A 26,040-nucleotide genomic window follows, 5' to 3' on the forward strand; every position below is an offset into this window, starting at 1 on the left:
CATTAACCCTAAATAACTCAAAATAACCCTAACCCTAAATCTGAACCCAACCCTAACCCTTAACCCTAACCCTAGCCCCAACCCTAAACCCTATCCCTAAACCCTAACCCGAAGCTGAACACTAACCCTAACCCTAACTCTTAACCCTAAACCCTATCCCGAAACCCTAAGCCGAACACTAACCCTAACCCTAACCCTTAACCCTAAACCTAACCCTAACTCTAAACCCTAAACCATAACCCTAACTCTAACCCGAAACCCTACTCCTAACCCTAAACCTGAATCCTAACCCTAACCCTAAATCCTAATCCTAACCCTAATCCTTAACCATAATCCTTAACCCTAACCCTTAACCCTAATCCTTAACCCTAAGACTGACCCTAACCCTAACCCAAACCCAGTACATAGTGGATATAAGGGATTATACATTATGGATATAGGGGATTATACAGTGTGGATATAGGAGATTATACACATTGGACATAGAGGATTATACATTGTGGATATAGGGGATTATACAGTGTGGATATGAGGGATTATACTCACTGGATATAGGGGACTAAACAGTGCGGATATAGCGCATTATACAGTGTGGATAGAGGATTATACACATTGAATATAGGGGGTTATACACGTTGAACATATGGGATTATACACATTGGCTATAGGGGATTATACACGTTGGAGATAGGGGATTATACAGTGTATAACCAGAACGCTAACCCTAACCCCAACCCGTAACCCTAACCGCTCACCCCTAAACCTAACCCGAACCCCTAACCCTAAACGCTCACCCCTAAACCTAACCCTAACCACTAACCTTAACGCTAACCCTAACCCCTAACCACGACCCCTAACCCTAACACTAACCCTTAACCCTAACCTCTAACCCGAACCCCTAACCCCTAACCCCTACCCCTAAATAACTCAAAATAACCCTAACCCTAACGCTAAATCCTAACCCTAACCCGAACACAGTACATTGCGGATATAAGGGATTATACATTATGGATGTAGCGGATTATACAGTGTGGATAGAGTGGATTACACAGTGTGTATACAGGGGATTGTACAATGTAGATATAAGGGATTTTACAGTGCGGAGGCGATCCACAGGAAGGGCCCGGCGCGCGTCCAGAGTCGCCACCGCCCCGGAGGGCGGCGCCTCGTCCAGCCGCGGCACGTGCCCAGCCCCGCTTCGCACCCCAGCCCGACCGACCCAGCCCTTAGAGCTATTGTAATTTTAATATTAAATCACCTGCATTGAAATATATTTTGTACACAGCGGGACACTTTTGTACATTAGCTCCTGCCATTGCAGACCTCAATGGAGATTGTATTAGAGATATTTTGGGTCAATCATCACCTCGCATCCCCGATATGTGTTATAACTGATGGTACACATACCATACAGCTTATGCCATGCACTTTTGCCAATTTTGCAGAGAAAGCTATCGAACAACCGAGCCTAACTAAGGCACACAGGAGGGGGCACATCTGTCTTACAATCGCTGAGTGACATTGAGGAGCGGGCTGCGGCTCTGGTGGGGACCCACAGTCAAGCGGCCACTTCCCGTGGATCTGCCGAGCCCTCTGATGTGTCACGTGAGTAATGTGTTAGTGTAATGCAGTGTTACAGTAATGTAACATGGTTTCATGACAATATATGAATGTATGGTCCTCTTAATCAATCTGTACATCTCAGACTAATCCTGCCTTCACAACTCTGTTACTCAATTCCACATAGATGTCCTACCATATGTATTAACATATGATGCATTGTTATGTAACGTCTCCTGGTCTCATTTACTGTAGCAGTGATGCTCCTCTGCAATGTGTACCCCTCTGCTGTAATAAACTCAACAAGCTCAATTGTTTCTCACAGGGCCCACAACATAAATGTGCAGGTCAGAGCCGCAACCTGTGGTTCTGTTACAGGTGCTCCTCACCACGGGTGGGGAGGAGGAGGAGGAGGAGGGGGGAGGAAGATACCACGGCGCTTGAGGAGGAGGAAGTGGATTCGGAGGAAGATGCCCCTAGCATCCCTCAACATGTGGTGGAATCACCTGTCGGACCTGTGGCCATTACGCCGGCATCTTCAACGGAAAAAGCAGCGGGACCATGCGGCGTGCAGCTGTCATTGCCAAGGCGAGCATTATTGCCCTCACAGACCCCACGGAGGTCGCGTCAACGAGTAGAACACACGCCTACCCTGGCCGATCGCATGGATGGCTTGTCTCAAATGTGCAAGGAGACTGTCGCGCTGTCGCGACCATCTTCAGGCATTTCTGGACTTTACGGAGACCTTCTCCCGGGTGTCACAGCAGACCGTCGCCCCCAATGCCTTGTGGCATGTATTGTTGGCGGGACACAGCGCTGCACCTGAACGTGACGTGATGCTACAGACTGCAAACGCCAGCACACAAGCGGGTCAGGAGGAAACAATTCCTTGTGACTCGGAAGATGATCCCCCTGCTTCGCCTTCCCCTCCTACACCGCCCCCCCCCACAGGTGATCAGACCAGCAGTTCCCCCACCACGGCAGGAAGTCTTGCTATTGGCAGTTGTACGCCCACGACGTCTCGGTGCCACCCGGGAACCAAATTGGGCGGGTGGGGCTAGAGTACGGGGAGGGAAACGTGGCCGCAGGTGATGAGTGAATATTGTTTGTTCCATTAATGGTTTACTGTTGGGGTGTTGTTTGGGGACGGTTGGGTGGGAGGGTGGTTGGGTTGCTCCTGTTGGTTGAAATTGAAATTTTGTTGAGTAAAATTTTATTACATTTTACAATTTACAATTGTTGCGCATTTTCTTATAATAACGGAATAACATTAATGAAAACAATGGCCGACCAGACCAGGTAATGAGGTCACGTAGCTCAACGCCAACGCAAACGTTGTTTTGCGATAAACATAACTGTAACTCTGTCCACAATGAAAGTTCATGCAAAGTGTTCACGAGCTGCTCACGCAACACTTTTGCAGCCGCGTGACTCCTACGGGGTTTTTCCAGTCTTGGGTGGGTGGGCGTGGGGGCATGGGTTCATCACCAGGTTGAATGTCCTTCCCCAGGTGCTCATCGGCCTCCTCCTGCTACTCCTCCCCCTCCTCTACCTCTTCCGTCTCCAATCCTTCTTCAGGTGGACCGGCAGCCCCATCTGGCAAATGTTGTCCTCTCCTTATAGCCAGCTAATGTAACATGCAACACACCACAATAAACTCAGCGACCTGGTCAGGATGGTACTGTAGGCTGCCTCCTGAGTGGTCCAGGCATCTGAAGCACATTGCTACACGCAACATCGTCAAAAAGACAATGTGGCTTTCATTGTAATGCTTCTCGGTCTCAGTCACGGGGTTACGCGGGGGGGGGGTCATGAGCCAGCTGGCAAGGCCATATCCTTTATCCCCCAGCATCCAACTGTGACCTTGGGGCTGATTGACAAACTGGTGAGAGACGGCACTCTCACACAGGATGTGTGCATCATGGATGCTGCCTGGAAAATTAACATTGTCGGCCACAACCAGATTATCATGGCAGTTAATGAGCTGCACATTTAGCGAGTGAAATCCTCTTCTGTTACGAAACACCTTCGCATTCTGTAAAGGTGATTTCAGGGCGATGTGCGTGCAGTCTATTGCTCCCTGCACCTTGGGGAAGTTTGCTATTCTCAAGAACCCCAAAGCCTTCCCGGTTTGTGCCGCCCTGGTCATAGGATGGGCTTTATAAACTTCCCTATGAGCATAAAGGGCTTGAGTCACCTGTCGAATGGAGCAATGTGTGGCGTGCTGAGAGATACGGCAGATGTCACCAGCGGAAGCCTGAAAGGAGCCTGATGTGTAGAAGGATAGTGCCGCAGTAACCTTTACCTCAACGGACAGTGCGGTCCTGATGGTGCTGGCAGGCTGCAGATCCCCCTTGATGAGCTGACAAATCTCATCGATGACCTCCTTTGCGCTGCGCAACCTCCGAAGGCACACGTTATGAGACAAGTTCAGGTAAGATTGCCTTTCCTTGCAAGTTCTTCGGCTGTAAGGGCTCCTCATACGTCTACTCTGCAATTGACCCCTTCACTTAACTCGAGCTCAGATGCCAGCAGTTCTGCACTTACAAGTAATGGCAGAGAAGGTGCAGCCCCCATTCTTTCACTGTTTCTATAAATGCATTTTCTACTACTAAACTGACCTATGAAAATATTATAAGTAATAAGTTTAAATTTGACTGGATATATCTGTCAAATACACTTATAACTCACAATTAGAGCACTCGTTTTTGCAGCCTCCCTCCTTTCCTCCGATATTCAAAATGGCATCCGTAGCACCGAGCTCAGAGTAAAGCCCGGGAAAATCAACTATTTCCCGGCAATGTTGTCGGCGAGCGATCAGCCCGGCGATGTGCCGAAAGTTAGACTGGGCAATGTGCGGGCAATCAACTCGGCGATGTGCCGAAAGGTAGACTGGGCGATCAACTTGGCGATGTGAGCCGAAAGTCAGAGTGATAATTTTTCGGCGATGATCCAACCTGAATGTCCACTTTTTAAAAATCAAAATTGCCGATGAAAGGCCGTTTTGGGCGATATATGGACGACGTGAAGTGGGAAGTCTAGCCCATTGACTGAGCATCCACAGCCCTCTGGGGTAAAGAATTCCAAAGATTCGCAACATATGAAGAAATTTCTCATCTTAGTCTTAAATGACCATCCCCTTTTCCTGAGACTGTGACCCCAGCAGGGGAAACATCCTCAGCATCTACCCGTCAAGCCCTGTAAGAATATTGTATGTTTCAATTAGATCACCTTCTAAATTCTAGGGACTATAGGCCAAGTCTCCTCAACAGGACACAGACACACACTTGCTTTTATACCAGGAACATAAATTACATTGAATATATAGTAAAGAGACACAGAAAGGCAGTTGTATGGCTGAAAGATTCACAAGTTTAAATTTATAGTTTTACATTTTGATGCTCTTTAATTATTTTGAAATAAGCAAAACATGTTTGAAACTGAACAAACTTTTGTTTGGTCCAATATTCCTGAATATTGCAAACTTAGTGCTTATAAACTGGCAAACATCACAAGTTATATTTTATACCCGATGGCTTGCAATTAAAAAGCTACTCGCAGCAGGTTTTGTTCAATACTTAAGTGCAACTGAATCGGAGTCAGATACTCAAACACCTGTTCTTAAATGAACTATTATTCAAATGAGAATTCCTGTTAGGTTTTAGATATTTCTAAAATATGTAACTTTGCACATTTGTATGTAGTTTTGTAGAATTAGTCCATGTACAGGAATGATCTTGGAGTGGGGAGCTGTCACCAGAGTGACAGCTTAAAGCAAACAGATTCGATGTATGTGGGGTCAAAACTGAAGTACTGGGAAAGCACAATCTAGAACCAGAAATTAATATAAAATCCAAAAATTACAAGCTTTTATAATCACCCTGTAGCCTCCAGCCCATCCAATGGAGAGAGTTTAATTATAATCACCTCGTCTGATGGCTAGGTCCACAACTGAATTAAGGTGTGCAGGAATTACAGCTTTTCTATTTTTAAGACATTCGGTCCTAAGATCATGTTATCATTTGGTGCATCAGCTTCCTTGATTCTGCAAGCCACACTAGTCAAAACAATGACAATTCGAGCTTTGATATACCACTATTTTACTGCATGAGCACAATTCCATTAAACTTCCATCCTGGTATTCTGTTATACAACAAGACAAAAGTTGACTCAGACCGAATGTCAAACGGAAAACCAAAAAGAAAAAGGGCCAGCAACTGGTGACAGGTTTTGTGAATTGCAACACAGGATCTGCCGGCTTCTCTTCAGACGATATAAAGCAGGCACCAGAAACTGCAGCCAGACACCAGTGAGCAGATTCAAACTCTGACAGAGTCCAACACTGTACAACAGTCCAGTCAAAGTTGCAAGCACAAAAAGCAAGCCACATGAAAGTATAAATTAGTTACAAAAGCTCCCAAAAAGCAATGGTGCAAGAGACAAAGGAGTGAAGAGGGGAATAAGGAAGGTCAGAGAGAAATACACAGGCAGGTTCCAATAGGTTTTCTTTGAATGTGGCACCATGACATCATTTGATACTGGAGTCCGATGATGGATTGTTCAACGAATCGCCATTGCTCGATTTGGCTGCTTCATCTGGAGAAAGAAAAATGATCCAGATTTTAGCATCAGAAAAAACCTCAATCATTTCAACCCAATATTCTGACCACGTGACATTAAAATGACTTTCACCCCACATACTAGAAACTAAATAGTATGTGCCGTTTGAGCAGGCTGCACCGTGCAAGTTATAAGATGTTGCTTTAGTGCTCAAGGTTGCTCTCCCCATGACAGCAATAATTGTTACATCGGCCTCAGGCAAGCACGAAACTGGAAAATAGTTACACTTTCAACCAGAACTTATGCTTATATAGCACCTTTAACACACTAAAACATCAAAGGCACTTCACAGGAGCGATTATCAAACAAAAATTTGACACCGAGGCACATGAAATATTAGGATAGGTAACAAGATTGGTCAAAGAAGTAGTTTTAAAGAAACCATCACAAGGACAACATTCCTTTGTGCTGTGATAATGCAATAGCCCAGCTTTCAATGGCAGTATTACACTGGGCTGGGTCGTGTGACTCATACACCCCTACAGCAGTGCAATGTACAACCAGGATTATCCACAAATACTTCCACACTCAACACTTGCCTTCCCTCTCCTTTCTCTCCTGACTCTCTTCAGCTGCAGTCTGATCTCCTCGGAAGAAAATCCTGGCACTGCTCAGTGAGAAATACAGCAACTCAAACTCCTGAGGACAAAGCAAACAATACAATCAACATCGAGGCAATCAATACAAAGCAGCAAGACTTTCGCCCCACGGTAACTGGTCAGGCTGTTGTGCTGTTAGAAGTTAAACAAGAGTTAAACAGCAAGTTGGATCCATGAACAGGTTTTCTTTCAACTATATCTAATTCTTAATTCCGGTCTTCCTGTAGAGCAGTCTATCTGACAAAGTGGAAAACTGCCCACACAATCATAGAATGGTTCCAGCACAGGCGGCCATTCGGCCCGTCAAGCCCGTGCCGGCTCTCTGCAAGAGCACCTCAGCCAGCCCCACTCCCCCCGCCCTTTCCCCGTAGCCCTGCTAATGTTTTTCCTTCAGATACTTATCCAACTCCCTTTTGAAAGCCACGATTGAGTCTGCCTCCACCACCCTCTCAGGCAGCGCATTCCAGATCCTAAACACTCGCTGCGTAAAAAGGTTGTTTATGTCGCCTTTGGTTCTTTTGCCAATCACCATAAATCTGTGTCCTCTGGCTCTCCACCCTTCTGCCAATGGGAACAGTTTCTCTCTCTATCTACTCTGTCCAGACCCCTCATAATTTTGAACACCTCAATCAAATCTCCTCTCAAACTTCTCTGCTCCAAGGAGAACAACCCCAGCTTCTCCAGTCTGTCCACGTAACTGAAGTCCCTCATCGCTGGAATCATTCTCGTAAATCTGTTCTGCACCCTCTCCAAGTGTGGTGCCCAGAATTGGACACAATACTCCAGTTGAGGTCGAAGTAGAGTTTTATAAAAGTTCATCATAACTTCCTTGCTTTTGTACTCTATTTATGAAGCCCAGGATCCCGTAAGCTTTTTTTAACCACTTTTTCGACCTGCCCTGCCACCATCACCGATTTATGCGCACATACCCCCAGGTCTCTCTGTTCATGCACCGTTTTTAGAATTTTACCCTTTAGTTTACATTTCTCGCCTCATTCTTTCTACCAAAATATATCACTTTGCATGCCTTTTGAAAATCCTTATACACCACGTCAACCACATTGCCCTCATCAACCCTCTGTTACCTCATCAAAAAACTTGGTTAAACACAATTTGCCTTTAACAAATCCATACTGCCGTTCCTTAAATAATCCACACGTGTCCAAGTGACTTAATTTTGTCCCTGATTGTTTCTGAAAGCTTCCCCACTATCGAGGTTAAACTAACTGGCCTATTGTTGCTGGGTTTATCTTTACACACTTATTTGACCATGGTGTAACATTTGCAATTCTGCAGTCCTCTGGCACCAGCCCCGTAAGGAGGATTGGAAGATTATGGCGAGTACCTCCATGATTTCTTCCTTCACATCTCAGCATCCTCGGATGTATCCCATCTCATCCCACTGAAATTGGCTCTCTTCCAATTAAGTATTTTTATTCTAGATTACGTAAGAACACAAGAAATAGGAGCAAGAGTAGGCCATACAGCCCCTCGAGCCTGCTCCACCATTCAAGAAGATCATGGCTGATCCGATCATGGACTCAGCTAAACTTCCCAGCCCGCTTCCCATAACCCTTTATCGTTTAAGAAACTGTCTATTTCTGTCTTAAATTTATTCAATGTCCCAGCTTCCACAGCTCTCTGAGGCAGCGAATTCCACAGATCCACAACCCTCGAAGAAATGTATCCTCATCTCAGTTTTAAATAGGCGGCCCCTTATTCTAAGATTATGCCCTCTAGTTCTAGTCCCCATCAGCGGAAACATACTCTCTGCATCTACCTTGTCAAGCCCCCTCATAATCTTATACATTTCGATAAGATCACCTCTCATTCTTCTGAATTCCAATGAATAGAGGCCCAACCTACTCAACCTTTCCTCATAAGAAAACCCTCTTGGAATCAACCGACTGAACCTTCTCTGAACTGCCTCCAAAGTATATCCTTTCGTAAATATGGAAACCAAAACTGCACGCAGTATTTCAGGTGTGGCCTCACCAATACCCTGTACAACTGTAGCAAGACTTCCCTGCTTTTATACTCCATCCCCTTTGCAATAAAGACCAAGATTCCATTGGCCAGCCTGATCACTTGCTGTACCTGCATACTATCTTTTGTTTCATACCCCCAGGTCCTGCTGTACTGCGGCACTTTGCAATCTTTCTCCATTTAAATAATAACTTGCTCTTTAATTGTTTTCTGCCAAAGTGCATAACCTCACACTTTCCAACATTATACTCCACGTGCCAAATTTTTGCCCACACACTTAGCCTGTCTATGTCCTTTTGCAGATTTTTTGTGTCCTCCTCACCCATTGCTTTTCCTCCCATCTTTGTATCGTCAGCAAACTTGGCTACGTTACACTCAGTCCCTTCTTCCAAGTCGTTAATATAGATTGTAAATAATTGGGGTCCCAACACTGATCCCTGCGGCACCCCATTAGTTATTGGTTGCCAAGCAGAGAATGAACCATTTATCCCGACTGTCTGTTCTGTTAGTTAGCCAATCCTCTATCCATGCTAATATATTACCCGCAACCCCATGAACTTTTATCTTGTTTTTCTGTCTTGATTGCTCCCTGTCCTTTTCCACATCTAATCTAAACCTTATGATGCTGTGATCACTGTTCCCTAAATGTTCACCTGCTGACACTTGCTCCACCAGGACCAGATCCAGCACACTTCAGAAATTGTTCCCCCTCTCTGCCCTTTACACGATTACTATCCCAGTCTAGATTAGGATAGTTGAAGTCCCCCATTATCACTACTCTATAGTTATTGCATCGTTTTGTAATTTCTCTGCAAATTTGCTCCTCTATATCCTTCCCACTAGTTGGTGGCCTCTAACATACACAGTGTAATGGCACCTCTATTAATAGATCCTGCCCTTGACCCCTCCAGGACATCCTCTCCCTCCAGCACTGTAATATTCTCCTTAACCAATACTGCCAACCCACCTCTTTTCTTTCCTTCCCCATCTTTCCTGAACACCTATATCCAGGAATATTTAATACCCAGTCCTGCCCTTCATAGTCTCCGTTATCGCCACGACATCATATTCCCACGTGGCTATTTGCTCCTGCAGCTCACCAACCATGTTTACCACACATCATGCGTTTGCACACATGCACTGTAAACCTATCTTAGACCTTCTTGTATTCTCTCTCAGTCTGATCCCACTGAGGTATTGCCTTACGATTTCTTACTCTAGTGCTATCAGTCTCTCCCCCTCCTTTGTTTCTCCTTTCTAATGCTACATCCTGGTGCCCATCCCCCTGCCAACTTAGTTTAACCCCTCCCCAACAGCACCAGCGTACCTCCCCACGAGGAACGACGATACTGGTCCCGGCTCGGTTGAGGTGTAGCCCATCTGGCCTGTACAGGTCCCACCGCCACCAGAACTGGCCCAATGCCCCAGGAATCTGAAGCCCTCCCTCCTGCACCATCTCTCCAGCCACGCATTCATCTGCTCTATCCTCCTATTTCTGTACTCACGAGCACGTAGCACTGGGAGAAATCCGCAGACTACTACCTTTGAGGTCCTGCATTTTAATCTTTTTCCTAGCTCCCTAAAATCTGCCTGCAGGATCTCATCACTCTTTCTATCTAGGTCGTTGGTACCAATATGGACCACAACCTCTGGCTGTTCACTCTCCCCTCAGCATGTTCTGCAGCCGCTCTGTGACATCTTTGATTCTGGCACCAGGGAAGCAACATACCATCCTGGAATCACATCTGCAGCCGCAGAAATGCCCGTCTGTTCCCCTAACTATCGAATTTCCTATCTCTATTGCTTTCCCTCTCTTCCTCCTCCTCCACGGCCCCCCCACCCCCCGCAGCAGCTGAGCCACCCATGGAGCCGTGGACTTGGCTGTGACTGTATTCCCCAGAGGCACCACTACCCTCACCCATATTCAATACTGGTTGGAGCGCGAAATGCACTTCGGGGTCTTCTGCACTAGCTGCCTGATGGTCACCCATTCCCTCTCTGCGAGTACACTCTTACGCTGCAAGGTGTGCACCTCCTGAAACACGCTACTCACGGAGCCCAGCCTCGCAGAAATGCCAGCTGCTGCTTAAGCTCTGAAACCTCGAGTTCCTCTAGCTGACGACACCTTCTGCACATGTGGTTATCCAGAACACAGGAAGCGTCCTGGAGTGCCCAACATGGCACAAGATGTGCACTCCGCGGGACTGCGCTGCCCTGCCCTGCCTCTATTTAATAGACTATTAACTAACTTACGTCATGTTTATTTCTGTAAGAGTCTTAAAAGTTGGGCCTACCTTTATCTCCGGCCGCATTCTCTCGCTCTCAAAGTTTTTATTCACACAATTATCTATAGTTATATGAATTAGTTTAGCAAATTACGATAGAGAGAATAAAACACTAATACTCACTCCAATCACCTACCTGCAGGCCTGTGACGTCACTCCTTGATTTTGCTGTTCTTTTGGAATTGGGCGAATTTGTGTCCGCCTCCTCGGTGCTGCTGCCTTCTCCCAGGTCCACTGCCCTCCGGCCCCGCGCTCTCTATCCTGTGCCACCTTCTCCCAGGTCCACTGCCCTCAGGCCCCGCGCTCTCTATCCTGTGCCACCTTCTCCCAGGTCCACTGCCCTCAGGCCCCGCGCTCTCTATCCTGTGCTGCCACCTCCCAGGTCCACTGCTCTCAAGCCCCACGCTCTTTACCCTGTGCTGCCACCTCCTTCCAGGTATATCCTGTCCACAAAAAATAGGACAATCCAATCCATCCAATTACTGCTGCATCAGACTACTCTCAATCATCAGCCCAGTGATAGCAGTGTCAACGATACCTTCCATCAAGCGGCACTTACTCACCAATAACCTGCTCACTGATGCTCAGTTTGGGTTCCGCCAGGACCACTCAGCTCCAGACCTCATTACAGCCTTGATCCTAACATGGACAAAAGAGCTGAATTTCAGAGGTGAGGTGAAAGTGACTGCCCTTGACAGCAAGGCAGCATTTGACTGAGTGTGGCATCAAGGAGCCCGAGTAAAACTGAAGTCAATGGGAATCAGGGGGAAAACTAGCACAAAGGAAGATGGTTATGGTGGTTGGAGGCCAATCATCTCAACCCCAGGACATCGCTGCAGGAGTTCCTCAGGGCAGTGTCCTTGGCCCAACCATCTTCAGCTGCTTCATCAATGACTTTCCCTCCATCATAAGGTCAGAAGTGGGGATGTTCACTGATGACTGCACAGTGTTCAGTGCTATTCGCAACTCCTCATATAATGGAGCAGTCCATACCTGCATGCAGCAAGACCTGGATTGTTCCCATTAGTTATAAACAGAGAAGCTGATGAAATGTGGTCAGTGGACAGCAGAGTTATAATTACTCCGGTTATTAGCCCATGAACTAGTTTTAGCAGCCCTGTCTGTCCTGCTAATGCGCTAAGTTTGGCTCAGTCGCACTCTTGCCCGAGTCCGAACATTGAGTACTCCAGTGTAGTCTCTCTACAGGCCAATGCTCTGGGGCACCACGCAGCTGCTAAGCCGACTCGTACATCGAAAAAAAAGCGCACATGGAATTTTGAAGAGGCTGCGCAGCCCAACAATGACAGGAACATTGCTGCATGTGTGCACACAATACAAGCCCATATTCTAGTGCACTACTGACGGCGTGTTCAATTGTCACAGGTGTCGTTTTTCGGCTGAGATGTTAAACCAAGGTCCTGACTGCCTGTCCAGGTATATGTAAAGGATCCCATGGCACTGTTTGAAGAGCAGGGAGTTTTCCCAACACACTGGCCAATATTCTAGCCCCAACTAGCAGACTGTCTGCCCATTCATTCATTTGCCGTTTGTGAGTCTTGCTGTGCACAATGTCCGATAAATGGTTATTTTTCCCCTTTTACTAATTCTAACTGGCAGCGCGGGATCGCTGGGGTGGGGGAAGGCGAGCAGTGTGTCGGGGGGCGGTGAGCCGGGGCCACTCAATAGACATGTATGTGGTCGGCTACATTGTTTGCAAATTATTTGGCCAGCAAGCAGATGTGACTGCATTCACCAAAGCATTTTGGTTGTGTTTTGGATGTAAACTTTCCAGGTGTATAGTTTTATTTGACACCTAAAACCTTAATTGTAAAATTCATGTGAGTATACTCACCACAAACACACACGTTATGCTGTGTTTGGCACAAATGCAAGTCCAGATTTGATTTAATGCAGAGAGTTGCTGCAGCAGAACAGTCGGGTGAGGAAACAGTACAGAACATCGGACTATTTACCCGACTAACGTGATCCTGACCAACGGATCCACCACAGACCCAATCCACGTCCGGACCGGGGGTCACGCAGGGCTGCGTCATCGCGCCAACGCTCTTCTTCACTGCAATGCTCCATCTCACTCTCAAGAAGCTGGAGTGGAGCTCAACTATGGAACCAATGGGAATCTGCTCAACCTTCGTCGCCCCAAGGCTAGATCCAAGGTCGTCCCATGCTGTGTCATCGAACTACAGTACGTGAACGACGCTTGCGTCTGCACACAGAGACCGAACTCCAAGCCATCAACATCTTCACACGGGTTTAGTGTAAGAACGCATAGGCCTTACACTAAACATCCTTAAGACAAAGATCCTCCACCAACCTGACCCCACGTCATCAAAATCCATGTGTGCAGCAAACCAGACTCCCCACCCACCCTTTCCTTCAACCACTGTCTATCCCACCTGTGACAGAGAATGTAATTCCCGTATTGGACTGTACCTGAGAACTCATTTTTAGAGTGGAAGCAAGTCTTCCTCGATTTCGAGGGACTGCCTATGATGATGATTTATCTGAAGTTGCACTGTACCTGTAAATAGATGTCCAACCTTTTCTGGGTTAGGCTCATCGTTTGCATGAGCTTTTCATCTTGATTAGTTGACTGAACATTTTGCTGTTTGACAACGGCATTCTTTTCCTTCACATATTTCTCTCTCACCGACTGAAACCAGTGTAACGAGTCAAATTCCTGATACTGATCCAAGAGTTTCAGAATGTAGGCAACACCTGCAATAATTGAAGAACCATCAGTGACGCACAGCAGCAACAAATTAGGTTGCTTGATAGATTCGAAACATTAGATACTTAATGTGTGCATCGGATTCTGAACTCAGCAGTTCCAGGAGGGCAGGAAACTGGGAGGTTAGGGACAGGAAGACCGGAAATTGGAGATGTTGAGTCACCCTCGAACTGCTTATATATCCCAGAAACTAGCTCGGGATCGGGCAAGAATCTTGTGCCCGTCTCCTGTCAGTTGTATATTTAAGCATTATACATAATCTTTTTCTTATTGTACTTGCAAGCTCCTGATGGGCGTCACTTCCCAGACACAGAAAGGTGTATGGCAAAGCAGTGATGAGCTAACTGAGTGGGACTGACTCTCCAGTTCCCCGATGTTTACCAAGGCAAATGGAAGTTGAATGTTACATCTTTTCACCAGTTGAGCTCCTAGCTGCCATGATGTGCAAGGCACGAGAATGCACATAAACAGTTGCCAGGCTTCAGACCGAGTTCCTGACTTCGAAATTGTTGACAATACTTTGTTAACCACTGACTCAATCTTTCAGCAGATGGGACAGGGAGGCCCAGGAATGTGTCATTGTTGCAGGAAAATCACGGATTCTTTTTGACTAACCCATTGCAAACCCATCATCAGTAAAGGCAGCTCCAACTTTATTCTTCTTATTCAGCTTCTCCTTACAGCTTATCGAGTGGTCAACAAAGTTCAATGTCTGTAAAGAACCAGCCACAACCATCAGTAATGTGAGAAAAGGACAATTGAAATGAATGGACTGTTTAAGACCATATATCGCCAACAATAATACAAAGTATAACAAAATACAAAAGTCCCAGCGGATTGGAAGGCATCAAATGTAACCCCACTATTCAAGAAAGGAGGAAGAGAGAAAACGGAACTACAGGTCAGTGAACTTGACATCAGTCATAAAATCATAGAATGGTTACAGCACGGAAGGCCATTGAGCCCGTGCCAGCTCTCTGCAGCAGCACCTCAGCCAGTCCCACTCCCCCACCCTTTCCCCATAGCCCAGCAAAATGGTTTCCTCAGATACTTATCCAATTCCCTTTTGAAAGCCACGATTGAGTCTGCCTCCACCACCCTTCCGTGAATTCCAGATCCTAACCACTCGCTGCGTAAAAAACTATTTCTTCTTGTTTCCTTTGGATCTTCTACCAATCACCTTCAATCTGTGTCCTCTGGTTCTCGACCCTTCCACCAATGGGAACAGTTTCTCTCTCTATCTACTCTGTCCAGACCCCTCATGATTTTGAACCTCCATCAAATCTCCTCTCAACCTTCTCTGCTCCAAGGAGAACAACCCCAGCTTATAGAATCATAGAATGGTTACAGCACGGAACTGCAAGAGCACCTCAGCCAGTCCCACTGCTCCGCCCTTTCTCCGTAGCCCTGCAAATGTTTTTCTTTCAGGTACTTATCCAATTCCCTTTTGAAAACAGTGATTGAGTCTGCCTCCACCACCATCTCAGGCCATGCATTCCAGATCCTAACCACTCGCTGTGTCAAAAGATTGTTTCTTAGGTTGCCTTTGGTCCTTTTGCTAATCACCATAAATAGAAACATAGAAATTTACAGCGCAGAAGGAGACCATTTCGGGCCATCGTGTCTGCACCGGCCGACAAAGAGCCGCACGGCCCTCGGTCAGCAGCCCTGAAGATTACATATAAACCCATGAATAATGGCGGAAAAGCAAAGAGCACCCAGCCCAACCAGTCCACCACACAACTGCGACAGCCCTTATACTAAAACATTCTACACTCTACCCCAACCGGAGCCATGTGATCTCCTGGGAGAGGCAAAAACCAGATAAAAACTCGGGCCAAATTAGGGAGAAAAAAATCTGGGAAAATTCCTCTCCGACCCATCCAGGTGATCGAAACTAGTCCAGGAGATCATCCTGGCAGTATTCTATTCCCTGCAGTACTTACCATTATATCTGCGCCGTCCAACAAAAGGTTATCCAGTCTAATCCCAATTACCAGCTCTAGGTCCGTAACCCTGCAGGTTACTGCACTTTATGTGCACATCCAACCATTTCTTAAAAGTGGTGAGGGTTTCTACATCCAGCACTCTTCCAGGCAGCGAGTTCCAGATCCCCACAACTCTCTGCATAAAGAAGACCCCCCCTCAAAACCTTCCACCAACCACCTTAAAACTTTGCCCCCTCGTAATAGAGCCCTCCATTAATGGAAATAGACCCTTACTATCCACTATGTCCAGGCCCCTCAATATTTTATACACCTCAATGAGGTCTCTTCTCAACCTCCTCTGTTCCAATGAGAACAAACCCAGCCTATCCAACCTGTCTTCATAACTAAGATTCTCCATTCCAGGCAGCATCCTAGTAAATCTCCTCTGCACCCTCTCTAATGCAATCATGATCCTTCCTATAATACGGCTACCAGAACTGCACGCAGTACTCCAGCTGTGGCTTAACCAAAGTATTATACAATTTGAGCATAACCTCCCTGCTCTTATATTCTATGCCTCAACCAATAAAGGCAAGCATTCCGTATGCCGCCTTAACTACCTTATCCACCTGGTCTGCTACTTTCAGGGATCTGTGGACAAGCACTCCAAGGTACCTTTTTCCATCTACACTATTAAGTGGCCTACTGTTTAATGTGTATACCCTTTCCTTATTAGCCCTCCCAAAGTGCATCACCTCACACTTCTATGAATTAAATTCCATTTGCCACTGCTCTTCCCACCTGACCAGTAGATTGCTATCCTCCTGCAGCCCATGACTTTCCTCTTCATTATCAACCCCACAGCCAATTTTAGTGTCGTCTGCAAACTTCTTAATCATATTCAAACCTAAATCGTTGATATATACCACAAAAAGCAAGGGACCCAGTTCTGAGCCCTGCAGTGGAAACATCCTTCCAGTCACAAAAACATCCATCAATCATTACCTTTTGTTTTCGACCTCCAAGCCAATTTTGGATCCCACTTGCCTCTTTGCCCTGGATCCCATGGGCTTTAACCTTCTTGACCAGTCTACCATGTGGGACCTTATCAAAAGCTTTGCTAAAGTCCATATACACTACATCGTATGCACTACCCTCATCGACCCTCCTGGTTACCTCCTCAAAAAATTCAATCAGGTTAGTCAAACACGATTTCCCTTAACAAATCAGTGCTGACTGTCCCTAATTAATATCACACTCCTCCTCGATAGTGTCTGCATTGTCCCTTTCCTTTGTGAAAACAGATGCAAAGTATTCGTTAAGAATCTTATCAACATCTTCCGCCTCCACACAAAGATTACCCTCATGGTTTCTAATGGGCCCTACCCTTTCTTTAGTTACCCTCTTACTCCTAATATATTTATAGAACATCTTAGAGTTTTCCTTAATTTTACTAGCCAAGAATTTTTCATGTTCTCTTAGCATTCCTAATATCCTTTTTAATCTGTGTCCTCTGGTTCTCAACCTTTTTGTCAATGGAAATTTTATCCAAATAACTGAAGTCCCTCATCGCTGAAACCATTCTTGTAAATCTTTTCTGCACCCTCTCGAAGGACTTCACATCCTTCCTAAAGTGCAATACCCAGAATTGGACACAATATTCCAGTTGAGGCTGAACCATAAACAAAATCAAAATATTGCGGATCTGAAATCTGAGCGGGTCAGGCAGCATCTGTGGAGAGGAAGCAGAGTTAACGTTTTGGGTCGATGACCCTTCGTTAGAACTGGAGAGTGTTCAGAAAGAACAAATTCTTAACAAGCAGTGAAAGGGGGCGGGGAAGAAAGAACAAAAGGGAAGGTCTGTGATAGGGTGGGAGGCAGGAGAGATTAGCAAGACAAAAGGGATGATGGGTCGAATTGAAATGGTAACACCAGGAGTTAGAAAAACATTAGTTGAGATCGGGTGTGAATGGTGGGATAATGACCAACTGCCATTAGAGTCAAGAAGAGAAAAAAAAAACAGGCTCGGGGTGGGGGGGCAGGAAGGGAGCAAAGATGGCCAGATGTTACGCTCTGAAATTGGTGAACTCGATGTTGAGTCCAGAAAGCTGTAAAGTGCCTAAACGAAAGATGAGGTGGTGTTCCTCGAGCTTACATTGAGCTTCATTGGAACAGTGCAGGAGGCCGAGGATGGAGAGATCAGAGTGGGAGTGGAGCGGAGAATTAAAAGTGACAGGCGATCAGAAGCTCAGGGTCACACTTACAGACTGAACGGAGGTGCTCTGCAACGCAGTTACCCAATCTACGCTTGGTCTTCCCAATGTAGAGGAGACCACATCGTGAGCAGCGAATACAGTATACTAAACTGAAAGTACTACAAGTAAATCGTTGTTTCACCTGGAAGGAGTGTTTGGGGCCTGGATAGTGGGAAGGGAGGAGGTAAAAGGGCAGGTGTTGCATCTACTGCGCTCGCACGGGAAGGTGCCGTGGGAAGGGGAGGGGGTGCTGTGGGTGACTGCGGAATGGACCAGGGTGTCGCGGAGGGAGCGGTCCCTTCGGAATGCTGAAAGGGGAGGGGAGGGGAGGGGAAGATGTGATTGGTGGTGGGATCACGCTGGAGGTGGTGGAAATGGCAGAGGATAATCCGTTGACCGTGGAGGCTGTTAGGGTTCCCCTTGTCCTCGCCTTTCACCCTGTCATGGTTCTGAGAGGGAGGGGAAGGGTTGAGAGCAGAGGTACGGGAAATAGAACAGACATAATCGAAGGCCATGTTAACCATGGCGGAGGGGAATCGTCTGTTGAGGAAAAAGGAAGACATGTCAGAGGCACTAGTGTGAAAGGTGGCATAGTCAGAGCAGATGCGACGGAGACAGAGAAACTGGGAGAATGAAATGGAGTCCTTACAGGATGTGGGATGGGAGGAAGTGTAGTCCAGGTAGCTGTGGGAGTCCAGGGGCTTATAGTGGATACTGGTTGAAAGCCTATCCTCAGAAATGGAGATGGAGAAGTCAAGGAAGGGAAGGGAAGAGTCAGAGATGGACCATGTGAAGGTGAGGGAAGGGTGGAAATTGGATGCAAAGTGAATAAAATTTTCAAGTTCAGGGCGAGAGCAGGAAACGGAAAAAGAGGTGAGGGAGGGGTCACGAGCAGGACTGGAACAAAGAATGTTCCACATATCCCACGAAAAGGCAGACAAAGCTAGGACCCATGCGGGTTCCCATTGCAATACCTTTAATTTGGAGGAAGTGAGTGGAGTTAAAGGAGAAGTTGTTCAATACGAGATCGAGTTCAGCCAGGCGGAGAAGGGTGGTGGTGGATGGGGACTGGTGGGGCCTCTGCTCGAGGAAGAAGCGGAGCGCCCTCAGGCCATCCTGGTGGGGGATGGAAGTGTAGAGGGATTGGACGTCCATGGTGAAAAGGAGACAGTTGGGGCCGGGAAACTGGATACTGTTAGTGACGGAGGGTGTCGGAGGAGTCGCGGATGTAGGTGGGAAGAATCTGGAAAAAGGAAGAAAAAATAGAGTCGAGATAGAAAGAAATAAGTTCTGTGGGGCAAGAACAGGCTGAAACGATGGGTCTACCGGGGCAGTCCTGTTTGTGGATCTTGGGAAGGAGGTAGAAGCTGGCTGGGCGGGGTTGGGGAACTATGAGGTTGGCGGCCGTGGAGGGAAGATCTCCAGAGGAGATGAGGTAAGTGATAGTCTGGGAAATGATGGCTTGATGTTCAGTGGTGGGCTCATGGTCCAGGGGGAGGTAGGAGGAGGTGTCAGAGAGTTGCCGATCAGCCTCTGCAAGGTAGAGGTCGGTTCAGCAAACAACCACAGCACTACCCTTGTCAGCAGATTTGATGACCAGGTTGGGGTTGGATCTGAGCGAGCGGAGTGCTGCAAGTTCAGAGGGAGGTGGATTGGAGTGAGTGAGGGGAGCAGAGACATTGAGACGGCCGATGTTCCGTCAATAGTTTGCAATGAGGAGCGAGTGTTCTGAAAACAGAAGGGTCAGTTGTGCAGGTGGAAGAAGTTGCAACGGTTTTATAAAGGTTGATCATAACTTCCTTGCTTTTGTACTCTATGCCTCTATTTATAAAGCCCAAGATACCGTCTGCTTTCTCAACCTGCCCTGCCACCTTCAACAATGTGTGCCTATATACCCCGAGGTGTCTGTTCATGCACCCCCTTTAGAATTGTACCATTTAATTTATATTCTACCAAAATATATCACTTCGCACTTTTCTGTGTTAAATTTAATCTGCCATGTGTCCGCCCATCCAACCAGCCGGTCTATGTCCTCTTGAAGTCTTATCACTATCATCCTCACTGTCACTGTACTTCCAAGTTTTGTGACATCAGCAGATTAATCAATCTAGACTTGTCCAAGTGACTGTTAAGATTGGCCCGGATTATCATTTCTAAAAGCTTCTCCACTACTGACTTAAAAACTGCAGTTGCTGGTTTTATCTTTACACCCTTTTTTGACCATGGTGTAACATTTGCAATTCTCCAGTCCTCTCGCACCACCCCTGTATAGAAACATAGAAAATAGGTGCAGGAGCAGGCCATTCAGCCCTTCTAGCCTGCACCGCCATTCAATGAGTTCATGGCTGAACATGAAACTTCAGTACCCCATTCCTGCTTTCTCGCCATAATCCTTGATCCCCCGAGTAGTAAGGACTTCATCTAACTCCCTTTTGAATATATTTAGTGAATTAACCTCAACTACTTTCTGTGGTAGAGAATTCCACAGGTTCACCACTCTCTGGGTGAAGAAGTTTCTCCTCATCTCGGTCCTAAATGGCTTACCCCTTATCCTCAGACTGTGACCCCTGGTTCTGGACTTCCCCAACATTGGGAACATTCTTCCTGCATCTAACCTGTCTAAACCCGTCAGAATTTTAAACGTTTCCATGAGGTCCCCTCTCATTCTTCTGAACTCCAGTGAATACAAGCCCAGTTGATCCAGTCTTTCTTGATAGGTCAGTCCCGCCATCCCGGGAATCAGTCTGGTGAATCTTCGCTGCACTCCCTCAATAGCAAGAATGTCCTTCCTCAAGTTAGGAGACCAAAACTGTACACAATACTCCAGGTGTGGCCTCACCAAGGCCCTGTACAACTGTAGCAACACCTCCCTGCCCCTGTATTCAAATCCCCTCGCTAAGGAGGATTGGAAGATTATGGCTAGTACCTCCGCAATTTCCACCCTTGCCTCCTCAGCATCCCATCCAGTTCTAGTGACATCTACTTTAAATACAACCAGCCTTTCTAGTACTTCCTTTTCATCAATTTTCACCGGGAAAATGCTAGAATCCATTACTAAGGAAGTTGTAACAGCGCACTTAAAAAATCATAAAATCATGTTGACTCTGCCGAAACTTATGAAAGGGAAATCACGTTTAACAAATTTATGAGAGTTTTTTGAGGATGTAACTAGCAAAGTAGATAAAGGGGAACCAGTGGAAGTAGTATATTTATATTACCAAAAGGCTTTCAATAAGGTGTCACATAAAAGGTTGCTACACAAGATGAGGGCTCATGGGGTTTGGGGGGGGGGGGGTGGTAGTAATGTATTAGCATGGATAGACGATTGGTTAACTGACAGAAAACAGAGTAGGAATAAACATGTAATTTTCCAATTGGCAGGCTGTAACTAGTGGGGTGCTGCAAGGATCAGTGCTGGGACCTCAGCTATTTACAATCTATATTAATGACCTAGATGAAGCTGACGATACAAAGCTAGGTGGGAAGGTAAGCTGTGAGGAGGGCACAAAGAGATATATTCAAGTTAAGTCAGGGAACAAGATGGAGTTAAATGTGGGGAAATGTGAGGTTTTTCACATTTGGTAGGAAGAATAGAATATTTTTTAAATGGTGACAAACTATTAAACGTTGGTGTTGAGAGAGATTTAGCTGTCCTTGTACAGGAAGCACAAAGTTATCAGGCAGGTACAGCAAGCAATTAGGAAGGCAAATGGCATGTTGGCCTTTATTGCGAGAGGGTTGGAGTACATGAGTAAGCAAGTTTCACTACAATTGTACAAGGCTTTGGTGAGACCACAACTAGGAGAATTGTGCTCAGTTTTAAGAACATAAGAAATAGGAGCAGGAGTAGACCAAATGGCCCCTTGAGCCTGCTCCAGCATTTAATCCGATCATGGTTAATCCGATCATGGACTCAGGTCCACTTCCCTGCTCGCTCCCCATAACCCCTTATTCCCTTAAGAAACTGTCCATCTCTGTCTTAAATCCATTCAATGTCCCAGCTTCCACAACTCTCTGAGGCAGCTCAGAAGAAATTCCTCCTCATCTCAGTTTTAAATGGACAGCCCCTTATTCAAAGATTTAAATGGACAGCCCTTATTCTGGAAACATCCTCTCTGCATCCACCTTGTCAAGCCCCCTCATAATCTTACACGTTTTGATAGGATTACCTCTCATTCTTCTGAATTCCAATGATTAGAGGCCCAACCTATTCAACCTTTCCTCATAAGTCAACTCTCTCATCCCTGGAATCAACCAAGTGAACCTTCTCTGAACTGCCTCCAAAGCAAGTATATCCTTTCTTAAATATGGAAACCAAAACTGCACCAGGTGTGACTTCACCAATACCCTGTATAACTGTAGCAAGATTTCCCTGCTTTTATACTCCATCCCCTTTGCAATAAAGAGGAAGATTCTACTGGCCTTCCTGATCACTTGCTGTACCTGCATACTATCTTTTTGTGTTTCATGCACCAGGATCCCAGGTCCCGCTGTACTGCAGCACTTTGCAGCATTTAAATAATAACTTGCTCTTTGATTTTTTCTGCCAAAGTGCATAACCTCACACTTTCCAACATTATACTCCATCTGCCAAATTTTTGCCCACTCACTTAGCCTGTCTATGTCCTTTTGCAGATTTTTTGTGTCCTCCTCACACATTGCTTTTCCTCTCATCTTTGTATTGTCAGCAAACTTGGCTACGTTACACTCGGTCCCTTCTTCCAAGTCGTTAATATAGATTGTCAATAGTTGGGGTCCCAGCACTGATCCCTGCGGCACCCCAATCGTTTTTGATTGCCAACCCGAGAATGAATCATTTATCCCGACTCTCTGCTTTCTGTTAGTTAGCCAATCTTCTATTCATGCTAATATATTACCCCCAACCCCGTGTACTTTTATCCTGTGCAGAAACCTTTTATGTGGCACCTTGTCAAATGCCTTCTGGAAGTCCAAATACACCACATCCACTGGTTTCCCTTTATCCATTCTGTTCGTTACATCCTCAAAGAACTCCAGCAAATTTGTCAAACATGACTTCCTCTTCATAAATCCATGCTGATTCTACCTGACTGAATTATGCTTTTCCAAATGTCCTGCTACAGCTTCTTTAATAATGGACTCCAACATTTTCCCAACCACAGATGTTAGGCTAACTGGTCTATAATTTTCGCTTTTTGTCTGCCTTAGAGGTAATGCAACAAAAGGTTCATGAGATTATTCCTGGGACGAGGAGAGAGAGAGAGAGAGAGAGAGAGAGAGAGAGAGAGAAAGATTGGGCCTGGGCCTGTACCCTCTGGAGTTTGGAAAAATGAGGAGTGATCTCATTGAAAGATAAAATTGAGGATTGACAAGGGTAGGTGCTGAGACAGGCAGCTCAGAGGCAGCCTACAGAAGAGACAGCCCAAACAGCGCCAACTCACCCGACGATAAGTAGTAAAAAAAAGAATCAAAATGTGATGTCACAGGAAAGAAGGGAAGTGATTGGTTGGTGAGTTTCTGGGGCATTGGTTTGAATGAAGAGCTGGGACTAAAAACAAAACCTGAAAACTTCATGAATGAAATACATGAGTGATGGCAGGGCAGGAGATGTGTTACTGTTGCAGCATGTGGGAGCTGGTTGACCCCACTGCGGTCCATAGCAACCACATCTGCAGCAAGTGTCTGCAGCTCGAGAAACTTCGGCTCCATGTTGATGAGCTGGAGTCCAAGCTGCGGACACGACGACACATCGGAAGGGGGAAGAGTTACCTGAATGCTGTGCTCCAGGAGGCAATCACACCCCTTAGATTAATTAATTCAAATTTAGTCCATGGTAATGGACTGGAGTGCGTGACTATAAGCAAGGCAGGTATGGAGACGCAGGAGAAAGTGATGGAGGAGCCTCGGCTCTTGCTCTTGTCCAACAAGTTCGAGGCTCTTGCTCCATGTAGACACAAGGACTGCAGGGAGGATGAGCAAACTGATCCCAGCACCATGCACACGGTGCAGTACTGACCACAGTACAGGAGGCCATTCAAGTGGGGCGAGTAAAAAGAAGCATTGTAGTGGTAGGGGACAGTATAGTCAGGGGGATAGATACTGTCCTCTGCAGCCGACAGCCTGAGTCCCGAAGGCTGTGTTTCCAGGGTTAAGGACATCTCTAGACTGGAGAGGAATTGGAGGGGGAAGATCCAGTTGTCGTGGTCCACGTAGATACCAACGACATAGATAGAACAAAGAAAGAGGTTCTGCTGAGGGAGTATGAAAAGCTGGGGACTAAATTAAAAAGCAGAACCACAAGGGTAATAATCTCTGGGTTACTACCTGAGCCACGAGTAAATTTGCATAGGGTAAATAGGATCAGAGAGGTGAATGCGTGGCTCAAAGACTGGTATGGGAGGAATGGGTTTCGATTCATGGGGTACTGGCACCAGTACTGGGGAAAGAGGGAGCTATTCCGTTGGGATGGACTTCACTTGAACCAGGTTGGGACCAGTGTCCTGGCGAATTGAATAACTAGGGCTGTAGAGAGGGCTTTAAACTAAATAGTGGGGGAGAGATCCAGTGAGCGGAAATTGAAAAAGTCAAAGAGAAAGGAGAAGGCAAATGTGCAGGGTAGTGATAGGGGCAATGATAACCGGAGTGGGACAAGTAGGGACAGAGCATATACACACAAGACAAAATTAAAAGCTCTATATCTGAACGCATAAAGTATTCATAACAAGATAGATTGGTTGACAGCACAAATAGACATAAATGGGTATGATCTGATAGCCATTACAGAGACGTGATTGCAAGGTGACTAAGACTGGGAACTAAATATTCAGGGATATTTGCCATTTCGTAAGAATAGACAGAAAAGAAAAGGAGGTGCAGTAGTAAGAAATGATATTGCCTCAGAAGATTAAGATGTAGAATCAGTTTGGATGGAGATAAGAAATAATAAGGGAAATAAGTCACTGGTGGGAGTGGTCTACAGGCCCCCAAACAGTAGCTACACTGTAGCATAGAGTATAAATCAAGAAACAACGGAAGCTTGCAAGAAAGGGCGATTTTAATCTTCATATTGAGTGGACAAATCAAATTGGCGATGGTAACCTTGAGGAAGAGTTCATAGAGTGTATGTAGGATGGTTTCTTGGAACAATATGTTATGGAACCAACCAGGGAGCAAACCATTTTAGATCTGGTAATGTGTAACGAGTCTGGATTAATTTATGAGCTTGTAGTGAAGAATCCTCTAGGAAAGAATGATCATAACATGGTAGAATTTCAAACTCAGTTTGAGGGTGAGAAAACTAGATAATTACAAAGTATGAAGGCAGAGTTGGTTAAAGTGGACTGGGAAAATATATTAAAAGGTAGAAACGCAATGGCAAGGGCTCAGTGCTGGGACCCCAGCTATTTACAATATACATCAATGATTTGGATGAAGGAATAGAGTGTAATATCTCCAAGTTTGCAGATGACACTAAACTGGGTGGCGGTTTGAGCTGTGAGGAGGATGCTAAGAGGCTGCAGGATGATTTGGACAGGTTGGGTGAGTGGGCCAATGCATGGCAGATGCAGTATAATGTGGATAAATGTGAGGTTATCCACTTTGGTGGCAGAAACACGAGGGCAGAGTATTATCTGAATAGTGGCAGATTAGGAAAAGGGGAGGTGTAACAAGACCTGGGTGTCATGTTTCATCAGTCATTGAAAGTTGGCATACAGGTACAGCAGGCGGTAAAGAAGGCAAATGGCATGTTGGCCTTCATAGCGAGGGGATTTGAGTATAGGAGCAGGGAGGTCTTATTGCAATTGTACAGGGCCTTGGTGAGGCCTCACCTGGAATATTGTGTTCAGTTTTGGTCTCCTAATCTGAGGAAGGACGTTCTTGCTATTGAGGGAGAGCAGCGAAGGTTCACCAGACTGATTCCAGGGATGGCTGGACTGACATATGAGGAGAGACTGGATCAACTGGGCCTTTATAAACTGGAGTTTAGAAGGATGAGAGGGGATCTCATAGAAACGTATACGATTCTGACGGGACTGGACAGGTTAGATGCCAAATGGCCTACTCCTGCACCTATTTTCT

The 26,040-nt window shown here is 46.0% G+C and overlaps 1 protein-coding gene across 1 annotated transcript in view; it reads right to left on the reverse strand.

Annotated features, from left to right (window-relative positions):
* Nucleotides 1-4,939: 4,939 nt before the first annotated feature.
* washc4 (WASH complex subunit 4) overlaps nucleotides 4,940-26,040 on the reverse strand; it is a 161,082-nt gene continuing 139,981 nt past the window's right edge. Inside the window, exons 23-26 of the mRNA XM_070896769.1 lie at nucleotides 14,415-14,511; nucleotides 13,590-13,786; nucleotides 6,720-6,819; nucleotides 4,940-6,156 (exon numbers count right to left, since the gene is read on the reverse strand). Of these exons, the coding sequence (XP_070752870.1) occupies nucleotides 6,089-6,156; nucleotides 6,720-6,819; nucleotides 13,590-13,786; nucleotides 14,415-14,511 (462 nt within the window). The 3' untranslated portion in view covers nucleotides 4,940-6,088. The remainder of the gene's footprint in view (nucleotides 6,157-6,719; nucleotides 6,820-13,589; nucleotides 13,787-14,414; nucleotides 14,512-26,040) is intronic.

This window comes from Pristiophorus japonicus, chromosome 13 (genome assembly GCF_044704955.1).
Source record: "Pristiophorus japonicus isolate sPriJap1 chromosome 13, sPriJap1.hap1, whole genome shotgun sequence".
Lineage (NCBI taxonomy): Eukaryota > Metazoa > Chordata > Chondrichthyes > Pristiophoridae > Pristiophorus > Pristiophorus japonicus.